Raw genomic sequence first — 23,027 nt, forward strand, 5'->3', positions numbered from 1 at the left:
AATCAGTACTAGGTCAACGTTCAAAGAGTTAGGCCAAGCGAGTATGAGTAAGAGTGATCAACGGATCCGGTTAAGATACAGGTACATAATTTTGTAAATATAATATTCATTATCAATATTTAGTTTATATTGATCAATTGTTACAAACATGAGATATCAATTTGTGAAACAATTATATATAAAACTAACTATTTTGTACACAGGGTGTTCGGCCATCTCTGGGAAAAATTTTAATGGGAGATTCTAGAAGCCAAAATAAGACGAAAATCAGGAATACCAATTTGTTGATCGAGGCTTTGTTAAAAATTTATTAACGTTTAAAGCTCCGCCTGTAGATAGGCAATCTGCGAACAGCTACGTGCGCGTGATAGTGGTTCTCATTCTGCATGAGAAACTCTACTTACAGACGTATCGACAGTCTTACAGTTTTGTGAATGAGAACCACTATCTTCATAGCACATTCTACAGGCGTTAATAACTTCTTAAAGAAGCCTCGATCAACAAATTGGTATTCTTGATTTTCGTCTTATTTTAGCTCCTAGAATCTTCCATTAAAATTTTTCCCAGGGGTGACCGAACACCCTGTATATTTTTTAAACAAACTGATACATACAGGGTGTTCAGCCACCCCTGGGAAAAATTTTAATGGGGTATTCTAGAAGTCAAAATAAGACGAAAATCAAGAATACCAATTTGTTGATGGAGGCTACGTTAAAAAGTTATTAACAATTAAATTCAAAAATTTCAAATCGTTCCGGAAAAATTATTTTCGGTTGCGGGGATCAATTACAATCATTTTTGGTGAATAGACATACCCCCGAAATCCTGCGCATTTTCGAGAAAAAAATTCCGTACGGGCGGAACTTTAAACGTTAATAACTTTTTAACAAAGCCTCTATCAACAAATTGGTATTCTTGATTTTCGTCTTATTTTGGCCTCTAGAATCTCCCATTAAAAATTTTCCCAGGGGTGGCCGAGCACCCTGTGTATTGAAACGTGGAGTGTGCATACTACTTACGAAGGCTGACTACTATGTCTGACCCAATACGATCCTATCTCCTTTGAGGTCCGATCTTCTATGATTCCAAAGACTTAAACATTTATTCGTTTGTTGTAACATATCTCATACTATAATTAAAATTTTTATTTTCATTTAACGAGCGATAAATAAACAGTCGTTTATTTTTTATTTAACTATACTATAATTATTCCAATAATAGATAAACAATTATTCAGGCACACTACAATTCACTAAATGTGAAACATAACTTGATACTGTAATTTAAATAGTAATCTTTGTCGATTATTTTTTGTTATCGTCAGCTTAAAAGGGATACTATATTATCTTACAAGATAATTTTTAATCGATGATATCCTATGGAATATTTTGTCTCAAAAGGCACTTTATTACGAACAGTTGAAATTTGTTCTATAAAAGACTTTAAATTGACGTAGCCAACAAGAACGTGAATTGGATGAGTGCCAGGAGCATCTTCTTCCCAAGTGGGTCAGTTGGTCTAGGGTTCGAATCGTCGAGTGACATTAGATTCTTTTTCACCCACCATATTGATCAATTGCACTTTTGATACGATGTTATTTCACAAGTCTCTGTTTAAAAATATACAAATTTTATCGACAATTTAATATACCAAGTCATCAGACACTTGGTTCCCTAATTTAGACAATATAAATTAAAGTATACGTACAATGTTTTGAATCAACCTTAATTTTATTCGCGATCGTGTTAAAATATGCAGTAAAGTTTTTTTTAACAAACGGTTACTTTCAATGTATTAATAAAAGAATATCATGTTTTATCAAATTAAATCTAACTCAGATTAATTTGACTGGGAAGTACCCTTCTTGTTACCAGTCTACATTTTTTTCAGACGGGCTCTCGGTTCCAGAAAGGCGCGCCAAAGACAAAAACATGGACAAAGACGTCAACATGGATGCTGAACTTGTATTCGACCACGTATGAGATCGAAATGGTAGACGATATATCATATATCCGCGACTGCGTGCAGCGTCGAAAGGTCTCCAGAGTCACCAGGTGATGCTCGTCGATAGCGAATGCTTTGCTCTCCTAACCGTGCTATAGGCATCGTCGAGTTACATTTACGATAACATAATCGCACCTTGACAATTATCGCCACTTAAATCAACTATTTATAAGATTTAGCTCATGTATCACTCATGACTACATAAAATTCCATGCGTGTGTATTTATCTGAATATATGTATATATTAGATATGAACATTTTTATTAGTTAGAAATCTAATATTTCTATTCGTCGTTCGACTCTAGTCAACAATCTTTTCACCGACAATTTTTACTCATCGATTTGTTTTGTTCCTCGCCATAGGACAACGAAGGGTTAAAAAAAAAATTATACATATATGCAACGCCAAGTGAACAGCGCCGTACCTGTTCCGGCAGTGGCGAAAGTAGTGAAAAGCGTTTCGACCTGTCGAGTAGAACGATCTAACCACCGAACGAACGAAACGTACGAAATGGACACCCCTGCGTCGTGCGTCGTCGGCGCTCGTCGTGTCCCGTCGCCGTCCGAACCCCAACGGTCGCGTTTCGCGAGTACCACTTCAATTCACTGCACTGCATCGAGTTTCGTCAGTGATCTCCGGGACTCCGTCGACGTAAGTAGGTGAAAGGGTTCGTTCGGTTCTGTCTCGTCGTTACGTAATCGAACCCGTTACAATAGAAACACCGGACCACGACGTTCGCGCGTGAACGTCACGGGCACGTTCGATCGGTATTGGTTGTTTGGCCGGTGTCCGTGGCCGTAAGTCTGAGACTCGTCGGCCGTGCGTGGCTAATTTCGCGCGCTCTGCTCGCAGTATCGTTCGCCCGCGTTCGATAGGCGACCAGGTGAATTCGCTCGATGTCCTGCCTGACCGCGAACGCCGCGGTCGCGTCGAGGCGGCATCGTGCGGAGAGGAATACGTCAGCGTCGTTATGGTATCGCTCACGTGAACGGCGGACAGCGACAGCCGACAGACGCGAGTGCCGTAGGTGCTCGTCAAGTTTGACAGGAATCGCGAAGGCAGGAACAAAGCCACGATGCGAAAAGCGAAGAAACGATCGCGTATCGTCGAGTGGCTTTGCGGACGGCCCGGGCTGGTGTTGTTGTTGTTGCCGGCCGGTCTCCTGGCGAGCCTCTACGTCGCTTCGACGGACGACGGTTACGGGTTCGAGCCACGGTATCACTCTATGTATAGGACGTACAACGTTAACGAGGGTAAGTGGATAAACAGCTGCTGTCACCGAATAATACCGTAGGGTTATATCGCAAGGACTGGTCCAGACAGATGCAACGCGCAGTCGTGTGCGCGCACTTGAAACGCTCAAGGGGATTCCTCTGCTCTGGACGTTCGGAAAAATCGATTCTATTTTTCTTTGTTACTTTTACGAATGTCATTGTGCATAAGTTGCATTGTCACGGGTCGAAGTTTCATGCCTCCCATTACGGTTCATGATTAACGCTGGGGTTTACGGAACCCGTCAATTTGACGGCTGAAATATTGTTTGTTAGCAATTTATAGTTTAACGACGCGAATGTACATCCTAATCAAAAGGAAAAGCACGTTTTAATGTAACCGTCACCATGGCAGGTTTCGATAAAAATATGTACAGTCAGTGTCTGTAAGTCTAGTGTTAATTTGTAATGAATAGGTTTAGTTGTGCGTAGACTATTGTGTAAGGATATAGGCTGTTTGAATAATAGAACGTTCAGACAATAGTAAATACTCGTGTAACGGAAGCTCGAACATAGAAAGTTTTACTTTATTGTTTTCCTGGCTGTTATTAAGTACTAGTTGATTCAAGTTCATTCCTAATTTGAACTTTAAAATTTGTTTCCCCGTATGTACCCGGCGTTTATAGAATACAATAAAAAGCTGATATAAACATACGGGAAAACAAATTTAAAAGTTCGAATTATGAACGAACTTGAATCCAGAACGATCACTATCACAAGTCCCGAGGTTCGATTATCACCCTGTATACCGATCAAGCCGTTATTTGGGTTTAGTTGCGTCCCGCTTTGCAGTCTATGTTTCAGTGGGAACGTAATTTGACCGAGATATCGATCGAGTTGCCAGCGATATAATTGTTTTGTGTTTATTGAATACCTGACCGATAAATGACATTCCTCGTATATCTTTGCATGCTGTTAGACGCCTGCCTCGAGGAGTCGAGGTCACCGTTTGGCCCAATGCGTCCGTAATAGGTGGTGAACTGATATAGTTAGCTCTGCGGGACACATACAAGTGCATAAAATTAGAAACTTCGGTTTTGGTACCTGAACCGAACGGTCGAAAATAGTTGAACGATCGAATTATTTTTCAATTTTGATACAGCGAAATTCAAATTGAAATAATATGATCGACATCAACAAATACCGACCGTACGAATAATTAAAATTAAAACGAAAATTAAAGTCAAAGTTAACATTAATGGGGAAATGAATATTTTAAATATAGGATGAAGGATGTATTTTAAGAATAATGTATACAAATTTAACCTTTCGATCGATCAAATGTCAAGAACAAATCCCCGTACCTTGATTATTTATTATTCAAACAAAACTGAGCAACTCTGACGTCGATAACGTCGGTCAGTTTACGCGACGTGATGCAACGTCAGCAGAGTTCGAACGAAATCGCTTGGCAGCATAAACGTTAGCGCACTGAACGAATGTAATGTAATGTGCAAATTGCAACATGCAAGTTATAACGCGACGCGTAACACTCTAATAAACATCAATAAACAACATAAATTATTCCGACCTTTGATCTGATAAGAGAACTGGTAAAAGAAGATAATAAAAGGTAGACAGAGCACTGTAAAATGTTTCATTTCCCGTTTAGTCGGATATTTGATAGTTTAGGCGATATTCTAAATCGATATTCTTGCATGAGCACGCAAAACAAGGGCATAATTAAATTCTCTAATAACGATGAACTTTATCTGATATACCGAGTGTTCGCAATAAAGCGTTTTTCTCGTCGATGATCAACATTGGAGAAAAAAGGAAGAGGGGAAGTCCAATTTTTGATACTTTACAATATTCTTCGAGAAACGAAGGTATATAGGGTGTTCGACCAACCCTGGGAAAAATTTTAATGGGCGATTCTGGAGGCAAAAATAAGACGAAAACCAAGAATAACAATTTACAATTCCATATAGACCGGAAAATTCTTCGGCGAAATTAAAAAACTTCAAATCGTTTTAGAAAAATTATTTTCGGTTGCGGGGGTCAATTACAATCGTTTTTGGTGAATACACATACTCCCGAAATCCTACGCACATTCGAGAACAAGATTCGAGTAGGTGTGAAATTTTTGGTCGAAATTCAAAAATTTCAAATCGTTCTGGAAAAATTATTTTCAGTTGTAGAGGTTAATTACAATTATTTTTGGTAAATACACATACTCCCGAAATCCTGCGCACTTTCGAGAAAAAAATTCGAGTAGGTGTGAAATTTTTGGGCGAAATTCAAAAATTTCAAATCGTTTCAAAAAAATTATTTTCAATTGCAGGGGTTAATTACAATCGTTTTGGGTCAATACACATACCTTCAAAATTCTACTCACTTTCGAGGAAAAAATTCTTTACTAAAGTGAGGTTAGAAATGTTTTTCTGTCATGCGTATGTTTAAAACATGATAACTTCTGAACGGATTGGAGGATTTTAAGCATTTTAAAATGCATCAATGGGTACTAATGGGGTTCTAGAGCCCTAGAAAAATGGACCAAAAAATACATTAGAAGTAAGGTCTACTCGTATACTTCGACTGTGGTTTTCACTCAGAGAACTGTAAGGCTGTCGATACGTCGGTAAGTAGAATTTCTCATGCTGAGTGAGAACCACTATCGTGCGTACACAGCTGTTCGCAGATTGCCGTTCTACAGGCGTAACTTTAAACGTTAATAACTTTATAACAAAGCCCCGATCAACAAATTGGTATTCTTGATTTTCGTCTTATTTTGACTCCTAGAATCTCCCATTAAAATTTTTCCCAGACTCGGGAACCTGTGCCGCATTTGAGTTAAAATTTTTAAATTATAGCTAATTTCACGTAAATTTAGGGCATAATTTTATTGTGTTATTTTAGAAGTATTAATGAATATTTTTAAATAGAAGTATAATTTCTCAGACATACAGGGTGTTCGGTTACCCCTGGGAAAAATTGTAATGGGGGATTCTAGAGGCCAAAATAGGACGAAAATCAGGAATACCAATTTGTTGATGGAGACTTTATTAAACAGTTATTAACGTTTAAAGTTCCACTCGTACTGAATTTATTTCTCGAAAATGCGCAGGATTTCCGGGGTATGTTTATTCACCAAAAATGATTGTAATTGACCCCCACAACCAAAAATAATTTTTCCACAACGATTTGAAATTTTTTTTCATCGAATAATGTAGGCACCTTGTCGATTTTTCTTACAAATTTGTTTTTGATTTTTAGTAATTTTGTTTGACGTCTTACAGAAAAGTTGTCTAATACTTTTTTGTAGGTGCTCATGAGCTATACTTAAGAAAAAAGTTTCATTGAAATATATTCTCTATTGTAGGAGTTATGGCTTTTTGAAAATTGGTCCAATTTTATGGGGTTCTTCCCATTTCGCGCAGTCAAGGGATAGCTTTTCGTATATTTTTGGAATTGTCACATATTCTTCACCAAAATACGCGTTGTTTGCATTTTGAAACATGAAAATCGTCCCATTCGTTCGAGAGTTATGATGTTTTAAAGATTCACATTTTCGGGGAACCATTTCAGGCCTCAGATTATATTTTCGGTAAGGAATTTTTTTCTCGAAAGTGAATAAGATTTCGGGGGTATGTTTAATGATCAAAAATTATTATAATTGACCCCTGCAACCGAAACTAATTTTCTTAAAATGATTTAAAATTTTTTAATTTAATTTTTTAATAACTTTTTAACAAAGCTTTAATCAAGAAATTGGTATTCTTGATTTTCGTCTTATTTTGGCCTCTAGAATCTCCTATTAAAATTTTTCCCCGAGGTGGCCGAACACTCTGTATATTTTTTAATATTATTCTTTATTCTAAATACAAATATCCGTCGAATAAGATCAGCTTAAATAATAATGAAACTTCGTTACCAACCCGCGGAAAAGGAATTGTGGCGCTGCTTCGCTGCGGGTAGGGAACTCGTGAGAATTCGTAGGAGGACAGAAAAGGAAAGGAGGGAGGCGCGTTTCGTCCGGGTCTGCTAGGGGACTCGTCAGTAAGGCTTTCTAGCAGGCCCTGCCTTAGACGACTGGGATATTGGGAAGTCGTTCGAGGAATGTATATATAGCAACCGAGGGGTCGGTCGAGCGCTTGTGAGAGCGCGACCCCTCTGGTGGCTAGCATGGGAGGCGACGCCACAGAATCATTAACACCGGAATAGTAACGGTACGGCGATAGCGGGGTTGGTAGGACGATTAGCTAGCAGTCTGAAGATCCATCGGTTCGAATCCCTTGTATATCTCGGGTTTCCCTTTTTCCTCCCTTATATAATTTGGTGTATTTTGTGTTCCGTAGAAACGGTGGACGGGTACCTGGTGTGGAATCCGAAATGTCAGATGCTTGCGATGGAGCCGCTGGACCCAGCGATTCGTTCCTTCGTGAAGAAGGAGAAATTCGAGAACTGCTCGAACGACATCAACCTGACGAGTCTAATTCGGGAGGAGAACGGCAGCGTGGTGCTGTTCATCGACCCGGCGGCCACGACCCTTCATCCGGGTCTGGAGTGTTGCTGGTCGGCCATCCTTCGACCAGAGAAGCGGGCAATGGGGAAGTCCGGTAAAGATAAAAACGACTTGGAATCGACGATCATGTGAGTGTCGAATCCAAAAGATTACAAAAATCTCTTCTTCTTTGTGTCGCTTCAGAGAAGACGTTCGAATGCAAAGAGAGGGATAAAATAAACATTCTCCTTCTTATGTGATTTTACGTGACCCGTCGATAACTAAGTATCTGTTAAGCTTATTTTTACGCGTCCCGTCGATAACAATGCGCTCACGTTGTTCCGTTATCATGGTATCCTACGCGTCGACTGATTTCGTGTCCTGGTCAATTAATTGTAAGTCTGCAGCACCAAAGAAGAAACGAACGTTGTCGAGCTCTTAATAACTCGTTTGTTTTACAGAGTGAAACCGTGCGAGAAGTTCGATAGCCAAAAGATCTTGCCCGTGAATATCGAAGCGGCGATCGTAAACTGCAGCCTGAAGTCCAAGAATCGAGGGTCAGCCAGTGGCAAACCGTTCTATCAGAACGTCCATGCGGTCATGGGCGTCGAAAAGGTTCGTGATCGTTTGCGCCGCAACGGGAACCAATCGACGGCGACCGGCGAGCTCTCGAGGAAGCTCAGCGTTCTCGTGATGGGTATCGATAGCGTCAGTAGGCTAAATTTCCTGCGCAGCGCGCCATCCGTTGATAAGTATCTGCGTGAGACCGGTTGGGTTCACTTGGACGGATACAACAAGATGGCGGACAACACCTTTCCGAATTTGATGGCGATCTTGACTGGTCAGAATCAAAGCCTGGCCTACGAAAAGTGCAAGCCTACCGTTCCTTATAAGCTCGACCAATGCCCCTTTCTTTGGCAAAACTTTCGCAACGCCGGCTACGTGACTGCCTACGGTGAGGATGAGACCGGTCTGAGCACCTTCAATTATCTCAAAGTAGGCTTCGTCGATCCACCAACCGACTTCTACCTCCGACCGTACATTCTCGCCTGCGAGAAGCTCCTCAAGGTGAAGAAAAGGTACGAAAATGAATCAATTTAACCAAATGAAACAATTAAACAAAAATATAAACATAAAGTTTAATCTTGCTTTTGAGTTATAGCGAGTTCTATACAGAGTGTAAACGATATCTTTGGCAAAAATCATAGGGTAAGTAGAGGTCCCATAGGCAAGTATTTTGAGCATGGGAATGCACCAGTAAAGAATTACGGCGATCTTTAATTTTGGTCTTTCGCGCCTGATGGGTAGGCAAACTTTTTTTGGTTATTGTTTCTTGACCATGATTTCATTAAATGTTTACGTTGTTCATCGTAAAACTTTCAATGTTTGTCATCTTTGTCACCTACACGACTGACCCACCTCAAAAGAAACAGTTTCCAGTACGATGGGTTTTCTATCCATCAGGAGCTAAAGACCGAAGTAAAAGATCGCCGTAATTTTTGCCAAAGTTATCGTTTACACCCTGTATGTTGGAACAGAACTATTCATCTAACTGTTTACAAACAGAATTCAGTATATGATGTTGAATCTTGTATTTTAATTCTGTGTACACTTCCTTCTAGTACCTCATCTGTCGCGAATCACTAGTGCATTATGTATTAGGTGTACAAATGAATAATCCAATTTTTTCAGCCACATTCAACGTTTATTTCAATTGAAAGTAAATCGAATTGTTCAATCAAAGTATTCGCCGTTACTTTCTATAATTTTAAGTCATCTTTCAGGCAGCTGATGAATTCCATCTCATAACAATTTTACGTTTTTGGACCCGATAAAGTCGTCGAGCCATTTTCGGATCTCATCCACTGATTGGAAGTGCATATCGGTTAAGGCGTGTTGCATCGACCGGAACAGGTGATAACCAGATGGAGCAATGTCTGGTGAATACGCCAGGTGTTGAAAGACGTCCCAGCCAAGACTCATTATAGTGTCTTTTGTATGGGAAGCAATATGTGGCCTAGCGTTGTCATGCAACAATTTCTCTGGACGTACTTCTTTGCCAGTATACGGACGTTTTCGTCCCAATGCTTGACTCAAGTAGATCAATTGACGTTGGTAGCAGTCCGCAGTAACTGTTTCATCCGGTTCCAACAACTCATAATAAACCACGCCTTTGATATCCCACCAAATGCAGAGAAGAACCTCCTTTCCGAAGCGATTGGGTTTTGCAACCGATGTTGATGCTTCGCCGGGATTTACCCATGGCTTTCTGCGTTTTGGATTGTCATAGAGTATCCACTTCTCATCGCCCGTAACGATTATCCACAAGAAAGACCTTCGACGCTGCTTATTGAGATGAAAAAGACACGCTGCCACTCGTTGATTTTTGGTGGTTGCAGTGAGTTCATGCGGCACCCATTTTCCTTCCTTCTGGATCTTTCCCATCTCACGTAGGCGTTTGGAAATCGTTTGCTGGGTTACTCCTAACTGTTCTGCAAGTTCTTTTTGCGTTTGTGCCGCATTCTCAGCGAGCAGCTGTTCCAAATCGTCGTTGTTGCTCTTCCGAGGGCCTCTCGGGAGTTGTTCGTCGATTAGACTCAAATCATCGCTTTTAAACCGCTTAAACCAAAATGTGCACCCATCATACGGTACAACACCTTCACCGAGAAAGGAACAAATCGATTCGAATACTCTTGCAGCATTTTTCCGTTGTTGGAATTCGTAAAGAATGCGGTGTTGGATATGGACTTTATCTGTTACCATTTTCGACTCTACTGAATTGAATACTTTTGAAGATTATGTTGGCCCATTCGCTAAACTATCTTTTGTTTTAACTAGCTATATGTCAACACTATAAAATTTATTGACTTTAACCCCTTGCCTTACGATTTAATTTCCAACTGCGCGTGTCAAAAGCGACACCAAGGTTTGGCCTGGTATACTTATCACGTCTCTGAGACGACATTGTTAGCTAAGAGATTAAACTAGATTTTATAAATGCTTGAGATAATTTGGATTATTCATTTGTACACCTAATGTTAGATTATTGGATATTGATAACGGAAGGTTTATCTAATCAACATATGGTAGATACGGGTCTAATATAGTCGCTGATTTATAGCCTTACGATTTAATTTCCAACTACGCGTGTCAAAAGCGACACCAAGGTTTGGCCTGGTATACTTATCACGTCTCTGAGACGACATTGTAAGCTAAGAGATTAAACTAGATTTTATAAATGCTTGAGATAATTTGGATTATTCATTTGTACACCTAATGTTAGATTATTGGATATTGATAACGGAAGGTTTATCTAATCAACATATGGTAGATACGGGTCTAATATAGCCGCTGATAATGTTTTTATTTGGTCATATAGCTTCTACGTAATTAAATTAGCTTGGGCACAGCCTATCTGTGACTCAGGGGAATCTGATACCCTTGAGTACCATAACTGTCCAGAATTGTAAGGGACTCGGGGGACAAAAATACGCAGAATCATTGTGTTCTGATCACGCGATGGAACAACCTTCTTTTAACCTTCTAAAACGTTTATTACTAATGGCAGTAAATTAATTGTACGTGATACAATAATGTTTGTTCTTTGCGATGATGTATCGCGTGAACACACGTATTATGAAACGCGTATATGATACGAGCATATATCTGTTAATAATTGCGTAGGTTGCAAAACGTTTGCAGAAAAATAAAGCCCACCACCACTGTGTTAGTATAGAAAAGAATACAACGTTTGCGCTAAGTGCACGTGTTTGATAATGATAGGCACTCACCTTGAACCTAAACGCGACGAGTCGTATGCGCCGCTATGAGATAACAGTGATCTTTCGGTCGACGGTTCTACACGTTATTTTAAACTTTAACTACAGCACACTCGTTGGAATATTTTTCATTTTATTAATACACATATTTATTTGTTTTATACTTTTATCGCGCTAGTTTTGGTGTAATAAGATACAGTAATTTAAAATTCTTTATCCGAGTACGGGCAACGCAACGTGTTTTTCAATAAAAGCGATACAACTTTGAAGTGAAATAAAATGGGAGTTGCAAACGATAAAAAACGTTACAATTGCAATTTTAAGATACCTTAAAAGCCATTTATTGAACAACAAATATAGCGACTATGGAAATTGACAGTTCGGGACTCTCAAGACAGTATCCACCGAATGGAAGAAAAGAGGTCCTAGTAAACACGTTGAAAAGTTATATTTTCTATTTTAAAAAATAATGAAAAAGTTTTGAAAAAATTTAAACATTGATTTCGTTTTTCCAGATTCGGTCTAAAGTATTGCTCCGGGCCCGAGACCAATTTCGACAGGATCCTCGACTACGCGTTGGATTTCGCGCGCACCTTTCTCGGTCTGCCTTATTTCGGCTTTTTCTGGACGACCAGCGTCAGCCACGAAAACGCGAACGGGCTGTCGTCGATGGAAGGTCGTCTGCTTAACAAGCTCAAGTACCTGGAACGCGAGGGTGTGTTAAACGACACGATGGTTGTCTTCCTAAGCGATCACGGGATGCGCTGGGGTCCGATCAGGAACACGTTCGTAGGTTGGTACGAGGAAAGACTGCCTTTCATTTATATTTGGATACCGCAATGGTTCCGCGCGGAGCGTCCCGACGCGTACTCGTCGTTGCGCGCGAACCAGCACCGCCTGACCTCGCCCTTCGACCTTTACGAAACGCTACGCGACGTGGTGAGTCTATCCGGGGGCAAGGCGAACCAATCCCCGTCGTGTCCAACTTGTCACAACCTTTTGGGAGCGAGGCCAGTGCCTTTTCAAAGAGGCTGCTCGGACGCGGGGATCTCCTCCCACTGGTGCGCCTGCACGCCGTTCAAACCTGCCGACCCCCACGATCCGGTCGTCGAAAACGGGGCCCAAGCCTTCCTGAAACACGTGGACGGCCACGTGGCCGCGTACAGGGACAAGAAGGGCCGCCGTCTGTGCGCGAAGTTACGCCTCAAGAAGCTCCATCACGTGGACCGAGCGATCGACGTTACCAATTCTACCGAGCTAGTCTTCTTTTATATGATACAAGTCACGCCGGGCGACGCGAAGTTCGAGGTGACCGTCAGGTACCACGAGAACGACACTTACACGGTGTCCGATCACGAAGTGAGCAGAATCAACCCTTACGCATCGGGCGCCAAGTGTCTCGATCGAGGGATGAAACAGTATTGCCATTGCGTAAGATAGGACATATGTCCGGCCTATGAGTGGCCTGTCTAATCGAAATACAACGTTCCCCTTTAACTGAAGCGACGGTCAACTCTATTATCCGGTCAGGGTATTGACTCCGAGAGACTGTTAATTGATCGGGGGATATATTGACTCTGCAGCTGTGCTACTTGTCCTTTCTGCCATGTTGGTTGCTGAACACGTTCACTGTGGTGCGGGACACATCAACGGAAGTTGAGAAAAATGCCTATTAGTTTTCTTTTTCGCTTAATGTTATAAGTTTGTTCCGAAGACAACGGATGACGAGATTAGCACCATCTGAGATTTCTGTTACTACACTTGGTTGAGATAATTCTGTTTATAGTGCCATAAATACTACAGTAATACGGGTAGAATAATTTTGGCTGGGTGTACCTCAGAGATTACGACTGAAGAGTCTATATTCTCATTTCCGTTGTCAGATAATAAAGATTACGTTAATTAACGATACGGGATATGAAAGTTATCACAGTGAACGTATTAAGACAGTGTTTGATTTGTTAGGCAACAAGACGTGCCATTTCCAAGAATGTGTATTTTTTAAATCATCACAAGATTTTATAATTTTCCATCATTATGTATTAACGTTTAAACAATGAATACGTATAACTATCGTTTACTAAAAATTATTATTTTAGGAGGCCCCGAATTTGTAGTAATAAGGAAACAATTTTTGTGGTTTGTGCGAATGGTGCTATGATTAGTATTAAATTTATTTAGAAAGAAAGATCGAAGTTCGAATTCTTTGTTTGACTAGAATAATTTTGCTTAATAAAGCAGAAATAGGAACTGGTGCTCCGATAGTATTAGTACTAGTTATAAACGGATGTTTGTTGACACATGCGACTAAAATTTCAAGCCAATCGCTTGGCTGCTACGAGGTTATGTCACAATCGGGTTAAGAAAAGCCATTCCGAGTAGAATCCCTTTAAAGATTCATAATGTATCGTTGACCTGCGTATTGACGTACAATGTTCAATACTTAATTTTAAGATCATAAGCTTCCAGAGAATGCAATTAATAAAGGAATTAGTTTTTCGTCTAGACAAACTATAATTATGCCTCGAGGCAGCAGTTCTTAATCTATTTTATCGTCGGGGAAAGAGTAAAGTATGTATCGGAGGTGACCTTGAGCGGCCAATAGAGATGACGTTAATTTTAGTTGTCCGACGTCGCTCGGATTCGCGATCACCTGTCAAAAGTGCCAAATTCGATCTGCGCCGACGCGAATCTTTGCGTTTGTTATCCTTGCGATTTCGCGATCCCCGTCGTGGACGGGAATCCCCGAGTCGCGGTATCTGTGATCGATGGCAACTCGCTATAAAGCGGGCAGAAATAAATCGTGAAGCATATCGAATCGAAACGCGCGCGAACAAAACATATCCACATGTACGTATATGTATGTATATATAAACATATACACGCGCGCGCGCGCGTGCCTATATTTTACTACATCTTTAAACGCCATTTTACTTTACAATCGTGGCGCGCAACCACTAAAGAAATACTATTGATGCGCGTCGCGCGGTATCCAAACAACGATCGTTTTCGAAGCTGCGTGGTTCATGTTCAACGAAGTGTACCTACGAGGAATAAACCATTTTTTGTAACAAATGTTTGAAAAGTGTTTTCTTGGAGTCAGACACCAGAGGTATTCGAGACGAGGTCTCGCCTAAAGTTAGTTCTTAGTTTACATTCGGGAGAAAAGAGAAATAATCATTGGTTTTACAGTTTTTACTTATTTGTACAATTTACAACTGTAACAGATCGCCGTTTGATGTTTCGATTCAATTATTTTCCACGAATTTGAAAGCGTTCGTGATTTGCGTTCGTTCTTAAAACGACACTGTAAACAATTTGTCCGAGAGTACTTACATGTGACTTCGGCAAACGGGTCATGCTCGCAGAAGAAAATATCGAAGAGAAGAAACATCGAATGGAAGATAGAGAGAGATCAATTAGAAATGGTGTCTAAACTATATCGCGAGACTGGAAGAGATTCCTCCGCGTCGATCGCCTGACGACGACGCATCGCGCCGTGTTCCGGCGTGCCGAACAGCATGATCGTGACCGATTGCTTGCGTCCGTGCGTCATCGCGAGACCTCTTCGCGTCAGAACTCCGTCCAGTACCCTGATACCCTCGCAGAACCCTTCCAGATCACAGCTGGAGTAACGTCGAGCGCGTCGTCGTTGACCATTCGAGTCAACCGAACTAGGATCAGAAATGTGCAGAAGGGTTTTCCGCGCGACCTCGAACTCGCAGTTGCTCAGTTTCTCGTAGCTGCTGATCGATCCGATGGTAGATATCCGCCGTATGTGACCGTCCCGTGAGCAAACGTTGAACCTCCTCGAGGACCGGCGAAGCGTTCCGCACGGCGTCGAAGCGCTCGTCGAGCCACCGCTACCGCACTGCCATCTGCTGGCCCTCGCGCCAAGCAACCTAACAATAGCGTTCTTCCTTCGAGAGGACTGCTCCCCCTCGTACTCTCCTTCCTTCTCCGTTTCCTCGTCGTCCCGCTCGACGGAACCGCGTCTAAACGGCCATCGACGGGCGACGTCGAGCTCGCGTCGTTCCCTGCTCGACGTCGATTCTCGAACCGTGGCGCAACCGCAGGCTCCCTCGCAGGAACACGCGAACGGCGAGCCGTCGTCCGACTTGGTGGCGCTGCTATCGATGTCGCCTTCCTCGAACTCTCGATCTGCTCGTCGGTCGTCCGTTCCCTCGACTTGCTCGTCCTTCAGGCTGGACACCTCGGTCGTTGGCTCGTCGTCCTCTTGGTCGTCGCAGTCTGGCTCGATGTCGCTCGAGGCAACGCACGAGCTCCTCGGCTGCGAATCACAGGATGCGTCGACCGTGCGAAACGAACTCGAAACGTCGCGATTCCGAAGATACGCACCGAGAATATCGGCATCGACCGACTGTGAGACTCGTACGGGAGTCTCCGCCGACGTCAGCGACGAGTCGTAGACCCCGGGAAGAGACAGCGAGAACTGTCCGCTTCGACGATACCAATCCCGCCTCGATTGTTCGGTGGTCACCTCTTGCTGTACTCGACCGTCGTTTGGCTCGCCTTCAACTGCTCGAACAGTGAAACGACCCGCCATTTTCAACATTGGGGCTAGAGGATTGTTCTATATCTTCACAGACGTAGGCTCGGAACGTTTATTCGGGAACCGAGTGCATATTTATTATTTGGTTCGCATTTTCCTAGATGACCAACAGCGCTAGTATACTCACCTGGGTTTGATAGAGTCGTCGAGCTAGGCGCGCTGAAATTTCGCGATATCGATCCCGGTGGAGTAACGTACGGTGGCGGTGGGCTGTCCGGCAAGCAGCACGTTCGGTTGGCCCTTGGTATAACAATGGCGTCGGTGTTCTGGGTCGACGTCGTCCCGTTGTCACGACTGGTGCTGCTCGTCGTCTCGGTCATCGAGCATTCGGACGATTGAGGAACGTCCGTCCTCACAGCGACGAGAGAATCGATGAGATAGAGAAGTTGGGAAAGGATCGGAATACAGGATGGGGCATTTTAAACAGGTCACCTGAATAACTCGCTTGTTTTTGAAGATAGGAGAAAATGCATTAGACTAAACTTACTTGGTATCGGGGGGCTCATAATCTGGTATTACCATTTTTTTCTGTAGGTGGAGGCGTCAAAGAGATATGAAGGTCAACTCTGTTTTTTTTAATTGGAATAGTATGTTTTTTTACTTACTTTCTGATAGGTGTGTTTCAAGGCGAATACAATGCCCTATTATTAAGGTCATTCAAGGTCACCCAAAGTGAATTGCAATAGAAAATAAATTGTCTCAAAGCACTCTTCGAACACTTGGATACTTTGACACTGCTCCTACAAGTGTTCAAAATGGCGACCTTGAACATTGATACATAGTCTAAATCGTTGCAATAGTGATGACTAGACTGCGGATGTTTATGCATTTATGGGAAATTTTAATCCTCAAAAAACTACAGAATGCATTTAATTTGCAAAAATATAAGAAGTACTTAAAGTAAGATACGAATTATTATATTTAGAGGTTGAGACAGTCCTCTGCGAAGCTTCCGTTTCATTAATTCTATTAATGAAAATGTGAATTTGCATAAAGATCCGCAGTCTAGTGATGACACTACCTAGCAAAAATTGAGAGGTGTCAGGTCGATCAGGAAGTAACAAATGGCCGGCACGATCCCCAGACCTGATACCTCTTGATTTTTATTTGTGGGGAAAATTAAAGGCAGAAGTGTACCGCGAAAAACCAACTACCAAACTTGACATGCAAGAATGTATAAGAAGAGTTTGCTCTGTAATAGATACAAATGAAATTTGCCATGTAGTGTCATCACTATTGCAACGATATAGACTATGTATCCATGTTCAAGGTCGCCATTTTGAACACTTGTAGTAGCAGTATCAAAGTATCCAAGTGTTCGAAGAGTGCTTTGAGACAATTTATTTTCTATTGCAGTTCACTTTGGGTGACCTTGAATGACCTTAATAATAGGTCATTGTATTCGCCTTGAAACACTCTATCAGAAAGTAAGTAAAAAAACATACTATTCCATTTAAAAAAACAGAATTGACCTTCATATCTCCTTGACGCCTTCACCTACAGAAAAAAATTGGTAATACCAGATTATGAGCCCCCCGATACCAAGTAAGTTTGGTCTAATGCACTTTCTCCTATCTTCAAAAGCAAGCAAGTTATTCAGGTGAACTATTTAAAATGCCCCACTCTGTATATGAATGGAAGAGTCAGTCAAGCGCTTGCGAGAGAAACAAGAACGTAGCCCTCTAGTGGCGAGTACGAGAGGTGACCTCACAGATCTCCAAATTAGTAGGATCGAGCTATTGTCGGATAATACAAGCTGCGAATATTCGAGATGAGCTACTCACGAGCAATTTCGACCTGGCGAGCATCTGCTACGCGGTTCTCGGCCAAACGCTCTCCTCTTCTTCCTGGAGACGATCTCCGTATCGAATCCGAACTTGACGACCTCGTCGTAGCCGGGTGGAGCCTCGTAGACCGGTGGATCGTCCGGCACCGAGATTTCGTCGATTCGCGCACCGTCTGCAATGTTTTTTGTTCTCACAAAGGAACTGTTCAAACGAGAAACATCGTGCCATTAACAACGTTCCAATCGAACTTATTCGTGGTTGTCATTGACATTCCTTTAATCTCAACGACACGTCGGGACAAAAACCAGTTCAACCGCGCGGCGAAGAACGTTGAGAAACACTGGTCTATCGTGTACAAACGCCCAACGACATCGGCAAACTCGGTGAATCGGTCGATCGGCTTCCTACCTAATAACTCGCTGATCGTCTGTAATCGAGACTGCAGTTCTCTCTGTTGTCTAGCCCTGGCGCCCATTCTGTACAACAAAACGATCAGAGCCGATATCAGAACGATCAGTCCGAGGCTACTGGCGACGAACACGAGGGTGGCCGTCTTCAAGTCCGGGTACCGATCGATCTTCGGGAAGTAATAGTTCGCTTTGTTCACGTGCCATTTTCGATCCTGCGGTTCCAATTCCCAATCTACGAAACGAGAACCAAACAAATGATCAAGTTCCATTTGTTTCGGAAATAAAGTCTCGCCCAAAGATTTACATGAAGTCCAACACTTCCGATTTAATAGCAAAACAAATGGCAATATCGTAACCCGTACGGATACGGAAACATTATTGTAGCTACCTCGAAAGCAGGTGGCCGGTTCGTCGCTGTTATCGCCACAATGATCAAAACCGTCGCAGTTCAACTGACTTTGTATGCACCTATGATTTCGGCAAAGGAAATCGGATCCCGCGAAGCAATCTGCGAACAAACGAGCAATATACAGGGTGGTCCACGCAATTGTTTCAAGTCATAACTCCGTTATTATTGCATTTGTTTGAGTATCTTCTTCAATAAAGACATTTTTTAAAAATATCTCGAGATCTAATAATTTTTTTGCCATGGTACCCTAATCATTTTTTACATAGAATGAACAGAAGAATCGATCTGTGTAAACAAAAATATGCATTTCCATTTAAAGAAATGATGCAATTGTTAATTGCACATGCACTGCTGCATCTAAACAAAATTTAAAGGCCTACAGATGTAGTGCTCTTCGAACCATTTATCTTTCTCCTTTGGCATTTTTTCGTAAATGCAATAATAACGGAGTTATGACTTGAAACAATTGCGTGGACCACCCTGTAGATCTACCAGTTTGACTTGAAGTAGCATTTAGTATTCTAGCCTTTGACTATAGGAATTGAATTTCCTATCCTTCCAAACACACGCACACATACCTACCCAAGTAGCTAAAGGCCGCGTAGGCAATCGCCAGGTGCGAGGATGGACTGAATGTTCCTCGCAGGCTGACGTGGAAGCCATTAGCGACAGGCTCCACGTGTTCTCTGTGTCCCGGGGGTTGCACTTGACTCGCCGGGTGTCGCAAAATTTCTAACGGCAAAAGGGCCGAGGTAGGGCCTTGTCTCACCACCAGCTCCGTGTTTCCAGCTAAAACGGTAGCAAAAACGACGAAAATTAAATACCCAACGATTATGAAATACTCTTGTGGGGGCCGTCGCCTCCCGTACTCGCCACCAGAGGGCTACGCTCTTGTTTCTCTCGCAAGCGCTCGACCAATCCCTCCGTTGCTATAATATTGTTGGATTCCAACACTTTATTTAAGAAAAGGAAACTCGTACAACTATTACGCCGACCGAAGACTAGACTCTTTCTGTCCGTTTTTCGGTATTGCAGGCATTTATATGTTATTGGTAGAGATGGGTAGAGGTAGGGACGATGGTCAAGGGATAGTGTGACTCAGGAAGGGTACGAGGCTCAGGATGAGTAAGGATTAGAAATCTGGACTAGGATGTTTTGGATGAGTAATGTTTGCGAGGTGACGGAGTGGTGTTTGTCTGGTCGTGTTGGTCATCCAACAATATACACTCCTCAACTCTCTCTAAGGCAGGGCCTACTAGGAAGTCTTTATCGATGAGTCCACTAGCAGGCCCGCCCTTTTGTCCTGCATCCCCATCTCTCATAAACAGAACCTCCAAACTTCTAATACTTACCCATATCCGCGAAGGTTACGACTTTCAGGTACATATGTGTCTTCATGTGCAAAAAGTTCTTGGGCGGTCTGATCAGCCAAACGCAATCGTAGGTCTTCACCCCTTCGCCGACCATATCCATCATCGTAATGGTACCGCCGAGGTTTTCCACGTAGCCGCCACAGTCGGTGATCGGTTGCACGGACTTGTCCAACGCGTGGCCGACCACGAACGAGTAGAATGCCTTGTAGCCCAATCCGGTGCCACCGTTCGCGTAGAAACGTATCAGCAACGATGGACCAGAGCTCATTATCACGGGTGGACGGAACCTGGCGCCGCTGCTCACGTCCAGTCGTTGCCCGTTCCAATCGTAGAACTGTGTGTAATTCGTGAATCAGCCGGGTCAGCGCGCTAAACCGAGAATAAACTACCGTCCCATCCCTGGTCATTCATTAAACGTTTCTTCGAATGACTATAACTTTGATAAAAGAAAGGCCTTTCGATGACCAGAGACTGTAGGAACCTAGGGACGAGGAATCTGCCGTTTGTTAGGTGCCCGATGAGATTTGTCTTCGTGTTTCACAGCGTGTCTTAAGAGGAATCAGTCGAAGGACAGTCTTCCAATAGCAAAAGGTTCCCCGTCTCTGGGTCGGAGGGTTCGACGATAACGTTCGACCCAGTCGTTGCTTACTTCCATGATGGACACCGTGGCCAATTGGAAGTCACTGAACAGCAGCCTGATACGACAAGACGGTGCTTCGTTGGGACACGTGACCACGTACTCCATGCCCAGATCACGAGGGTAACGGGCAGGGAAAAACGGGGACGTTAGAATTCCGCCGCCGGTGCTGTTCAGTCCCTTCGCCGTTTGTCCAGTTAGTTCCGTTCCTCTTAAATGCAATCTGTTCCCTGCACGACGGAGAATCGCAAGTCGAATTTATTTGTACTTTACATTTGACCCAATACGATCAATCTCGACCTATCGGGAACGAATCGCCTCTGGACACTTACTTTCTGCCGTGTACTCGAGCGTGAACGCATGTTTGTGCGATTGGCTGTAGAGCAGAGTGATCGACAGGATCCTGGTGCTCGATCTGTACGTGATTGGGGCGTACAGTCCGCAAAATGGTGTTCCTGACACGTCCTCGTACGGTGGCTCCGAGATCCAGACGTAGTCGCACCTGAAGCAAACGCAAACATTTTTATCCTAAAAGCACATTCGAATGCACCAGCTACCAGACTACTGGCACGCTCAACTTAAAAGACACCACATACTGGACCTCCATCGTTTTGCTAACTGCACAAGCTCATAGCGTACAAAGAAGCACGTGAGGTGTTCATTTTATTAAAAAGTCTATACTTACGCTACATTTGCTTATAGCCTGTTAAATGCAGATTAATTGTTATGAAAAAAAATAATAGAAGAAAACAGTGGTAGTAATACTCTGGGACTCGTTGGACTTCATCGTACCACTAGCGCCATCTTACCTACACGGGCTGTCCATCACGACGCTGCCATCGCCGCAGTGGTGAGACAAACCGATGTGTTGGAAGGTGACAATTATCACGCACGACGGACACGTCACCAACTCGAGGCTGCACTGCGCGTGAGAACTGTTGCTCGGGTAAACACGCGAGCCATCTTGCCTCGCTTCGTTCTTCGCGAAGGACACGTTCTTCCCGTACAGGATGCCCTTCTCCCCGAGCTCCAAGTACAGACGTCGTCCGTTCTGACGCCCGCAGACATCCTCGTTCCGTACCACGTCGCTTTCGGCAGTCGCGATGTTCCACCACCATAATATCGCCAGAATCACTTTCAAACATCAAAGTAATCGGCTATTGCACGTCATAATTTTCTATTTACTCTCATACGCGACACTCTTTTCTCTCGTTTCAGTCTTTGACTCCCTCTACTTCGCGTCAGAGATGGACAGAATTTTATTGGAATAATAGACGACGAATAAAAACTCTAGACAGAATGTTAGGAAATTATATTTCACGATCAGTACTTTGTACATGGGTTTTGGTATATTCTACATTTTATAGCACTCCGTAGAAAACAATTAAGTGATGTTTTCACAAGAATTGATTACTTAAAATTAATAGCTTTTTATTAACATATGATATTTAAATGAAGTATGTGATCTCATACTTATTGAAGTGTTATTTGACTATTTATAAAAAAATTATAGTAAAAATTGTATTCGATTTCGTACCCCCCTCCCATGGCGGACATATACTTACGAACACGCAAATAATTACGTTTTCATTGTCTCTATTATGTTGTACTAAATATTATACAGACTAAATACCAGAGTTACCACAAGTTATAATAATATTTGACACAATTTTGTCCCTTAAAACCAATATTATAATATCGAAAATATATTGTTCGTAAATGCATGTCTGCCACTGTATACACGCACAGTTTCTTCTCTTCCAGACTATGTATTATTCTCTCTCTCGCACACATATACACACAATTTCTCTTCTTTTCCAACCTGTAACCGTCACCGAACCCCTCGTTTCGCTCACCCTCTAGCACGATTGAAATAATTTCGCCTAATCGCGGAAAGAAACTTACCGATTTGAAACCGACGATACATCCTCCTCCTACAGAAGAAAACGTTCTTCTGTCACTCGAGAAACCCATCGCGATTACGCGCGTAATTACATTAGTTCGCAACACTGTTACGTACCTTCTTATTACGGTATAAAGCATTTCTATGGTATCCGTTGCACGTTCAGTCTCCTTGTCTTCGAAACTGTGAATAAAAATGGCACGTGATTTATGATACTCGGGCGTCGTTTCGCGAAATTTATTATCCTCGGACGGCGTTCGTTCTCTTCGAATGCAATTCGCCAATTTTGAAAATCAACGTGCTGTTCAGAAATGTTTTCGAACTATTCGTTTGAAGTAGAGATAGAGTGTATGTAAACAGATCATCACGTGATGGCACTTTCATTGGTCCGGTGTGACAATGAGTCACAATCGAGCAGAGTATGTAGTATAGTGTG

General features: G+C 42.6%; 2 protein-coding genes across 2 annotated transcripts; one reads left to right on the top strand and one right to left on the bottom strand.

Annotated features, from left to right (window-relative positions):
- The first annotated feature begins 2,655 nt into the window (after nucleotides 1-2,655).
- Nucleotides 2,656-13,689, top strand: LOC122397216. Its single transcript, XM_043396229.1, has 4 exons — nucleotides 2,656-3,258; nucleotides 7,575-7,869; nucleotides 8,182-8,799; nucleotides 12,015-13,689. The coding sequence occupies exons 1-4, from the start codon at nucleotides 3,081-3,083 to the stop codon at nucleotides 12,937-12,939; spliced, it is 2,016 nt and encodes a 671-aa protein (XP_043252164.1). The 5' UTR covers nucleotides 2,656-3,080; the 3' UTR covers nucleotides 12,940-13,689.
- Nucleotides 13,690-14,667: 978 nt separating this feature from the next.
- LOC122397460 lies at nucleotides 14,668-22,615 on the bottom strand. Its single transcript, XM_043396610.1, has 11 exons — nucleotides 22,594-22,615; nucleotides 21,498-21,822; nucleotides 21,021-21,190; nucleotides 20,701-20,918; nucleotides 20,031-20,385; nucleotides 19,261-19,467; nucleotides 18,658-18,777; nucleotides 18,268-18,501; nucleotides 17,857-18,031; nucleotides 16,200-16,423; nucleotides 14,668-16,038 (listed from the first exon to the last, which is right to left on the bottom strand). Exons 1-11 carry the CDS (start codon nucleotides 22,613-22,615, stop codon nucleotides 14,915-14,917), a joined length of 3,174 nt encoding a protein of 1,057 aa, XP_043252545.1. The 3' UTR covers nucleotides 14,668-14,914.
- Between the last annotated feature and the right edge of the window lie 412 nt (nucleotides 22,616-23,027).

The sequence above is a fragment of the Colletes gigas genome, unplaced genomic scaffold, assembly GCF_013123115.1.
Source record: "Colletes gigas isolate AHSC1104 unplaced genomic scaffold, ASM1312311v1 Colletes_gigas_Sc00009, whole genome shotgun sequence".
In the NCBI taxonomy this organism is placed as follows: Eukaryota; Metazoa; Arthropoda; class Insecta; order Hymenoptera; family Colletidae; genus Colletes; species Colletes gigas.

What these genes read in the sequence shown, in the direction of transcription:
- LOC122397216 (XM_043396229.1), top strand. Translation starts at nt 3,081, where the DNA reads ATGCGAAAAGCGAAGAAACGATCGCGTATCGTCGAGTGGCTTTGCGGA. An exon ending in GACGTACAACGTTAACGAGG is followed by an intron (nt 3,259 to 7,574) that starts GTAAGTGGATAA and finishes TGTGTTCCGTAG; the next exon opens with AAACGGTGGACGGGTACCTG. An exon ending in GACTTGGAATCGACGATCAT is followed by an intron (nt 7,870 to 8,181) that starts GTGAGTGTCGAA and finishes TTTGTTTTACAG; the next exon opens with AGTGAAACCGTGCGAGAAGT.
- LOC122397460 (XM_043396610.1), bottom strand. Translation starts at nt 22,615, where the DNA reads ATGTATCGTCGGTTTCAAATCG. An exon ending in GTGATGGACAGCCCGTGTAG is followed by an intron (nt 21,191 to 21,497) that starts GTAAGATGGCGC and finishes CGTTTGCTTCAG; the next exon opens with GTGCGACTACGTCTGGATCT. An exon ending in CGTAACCTTCGCGGATATGG is followed by an intron (nt 19,468 to 20,030) that starts GTAAGTATTAGA and finishes CTACCGTTTTAG; the next exon opens with CTGGAAACACGGAGCTGGTG.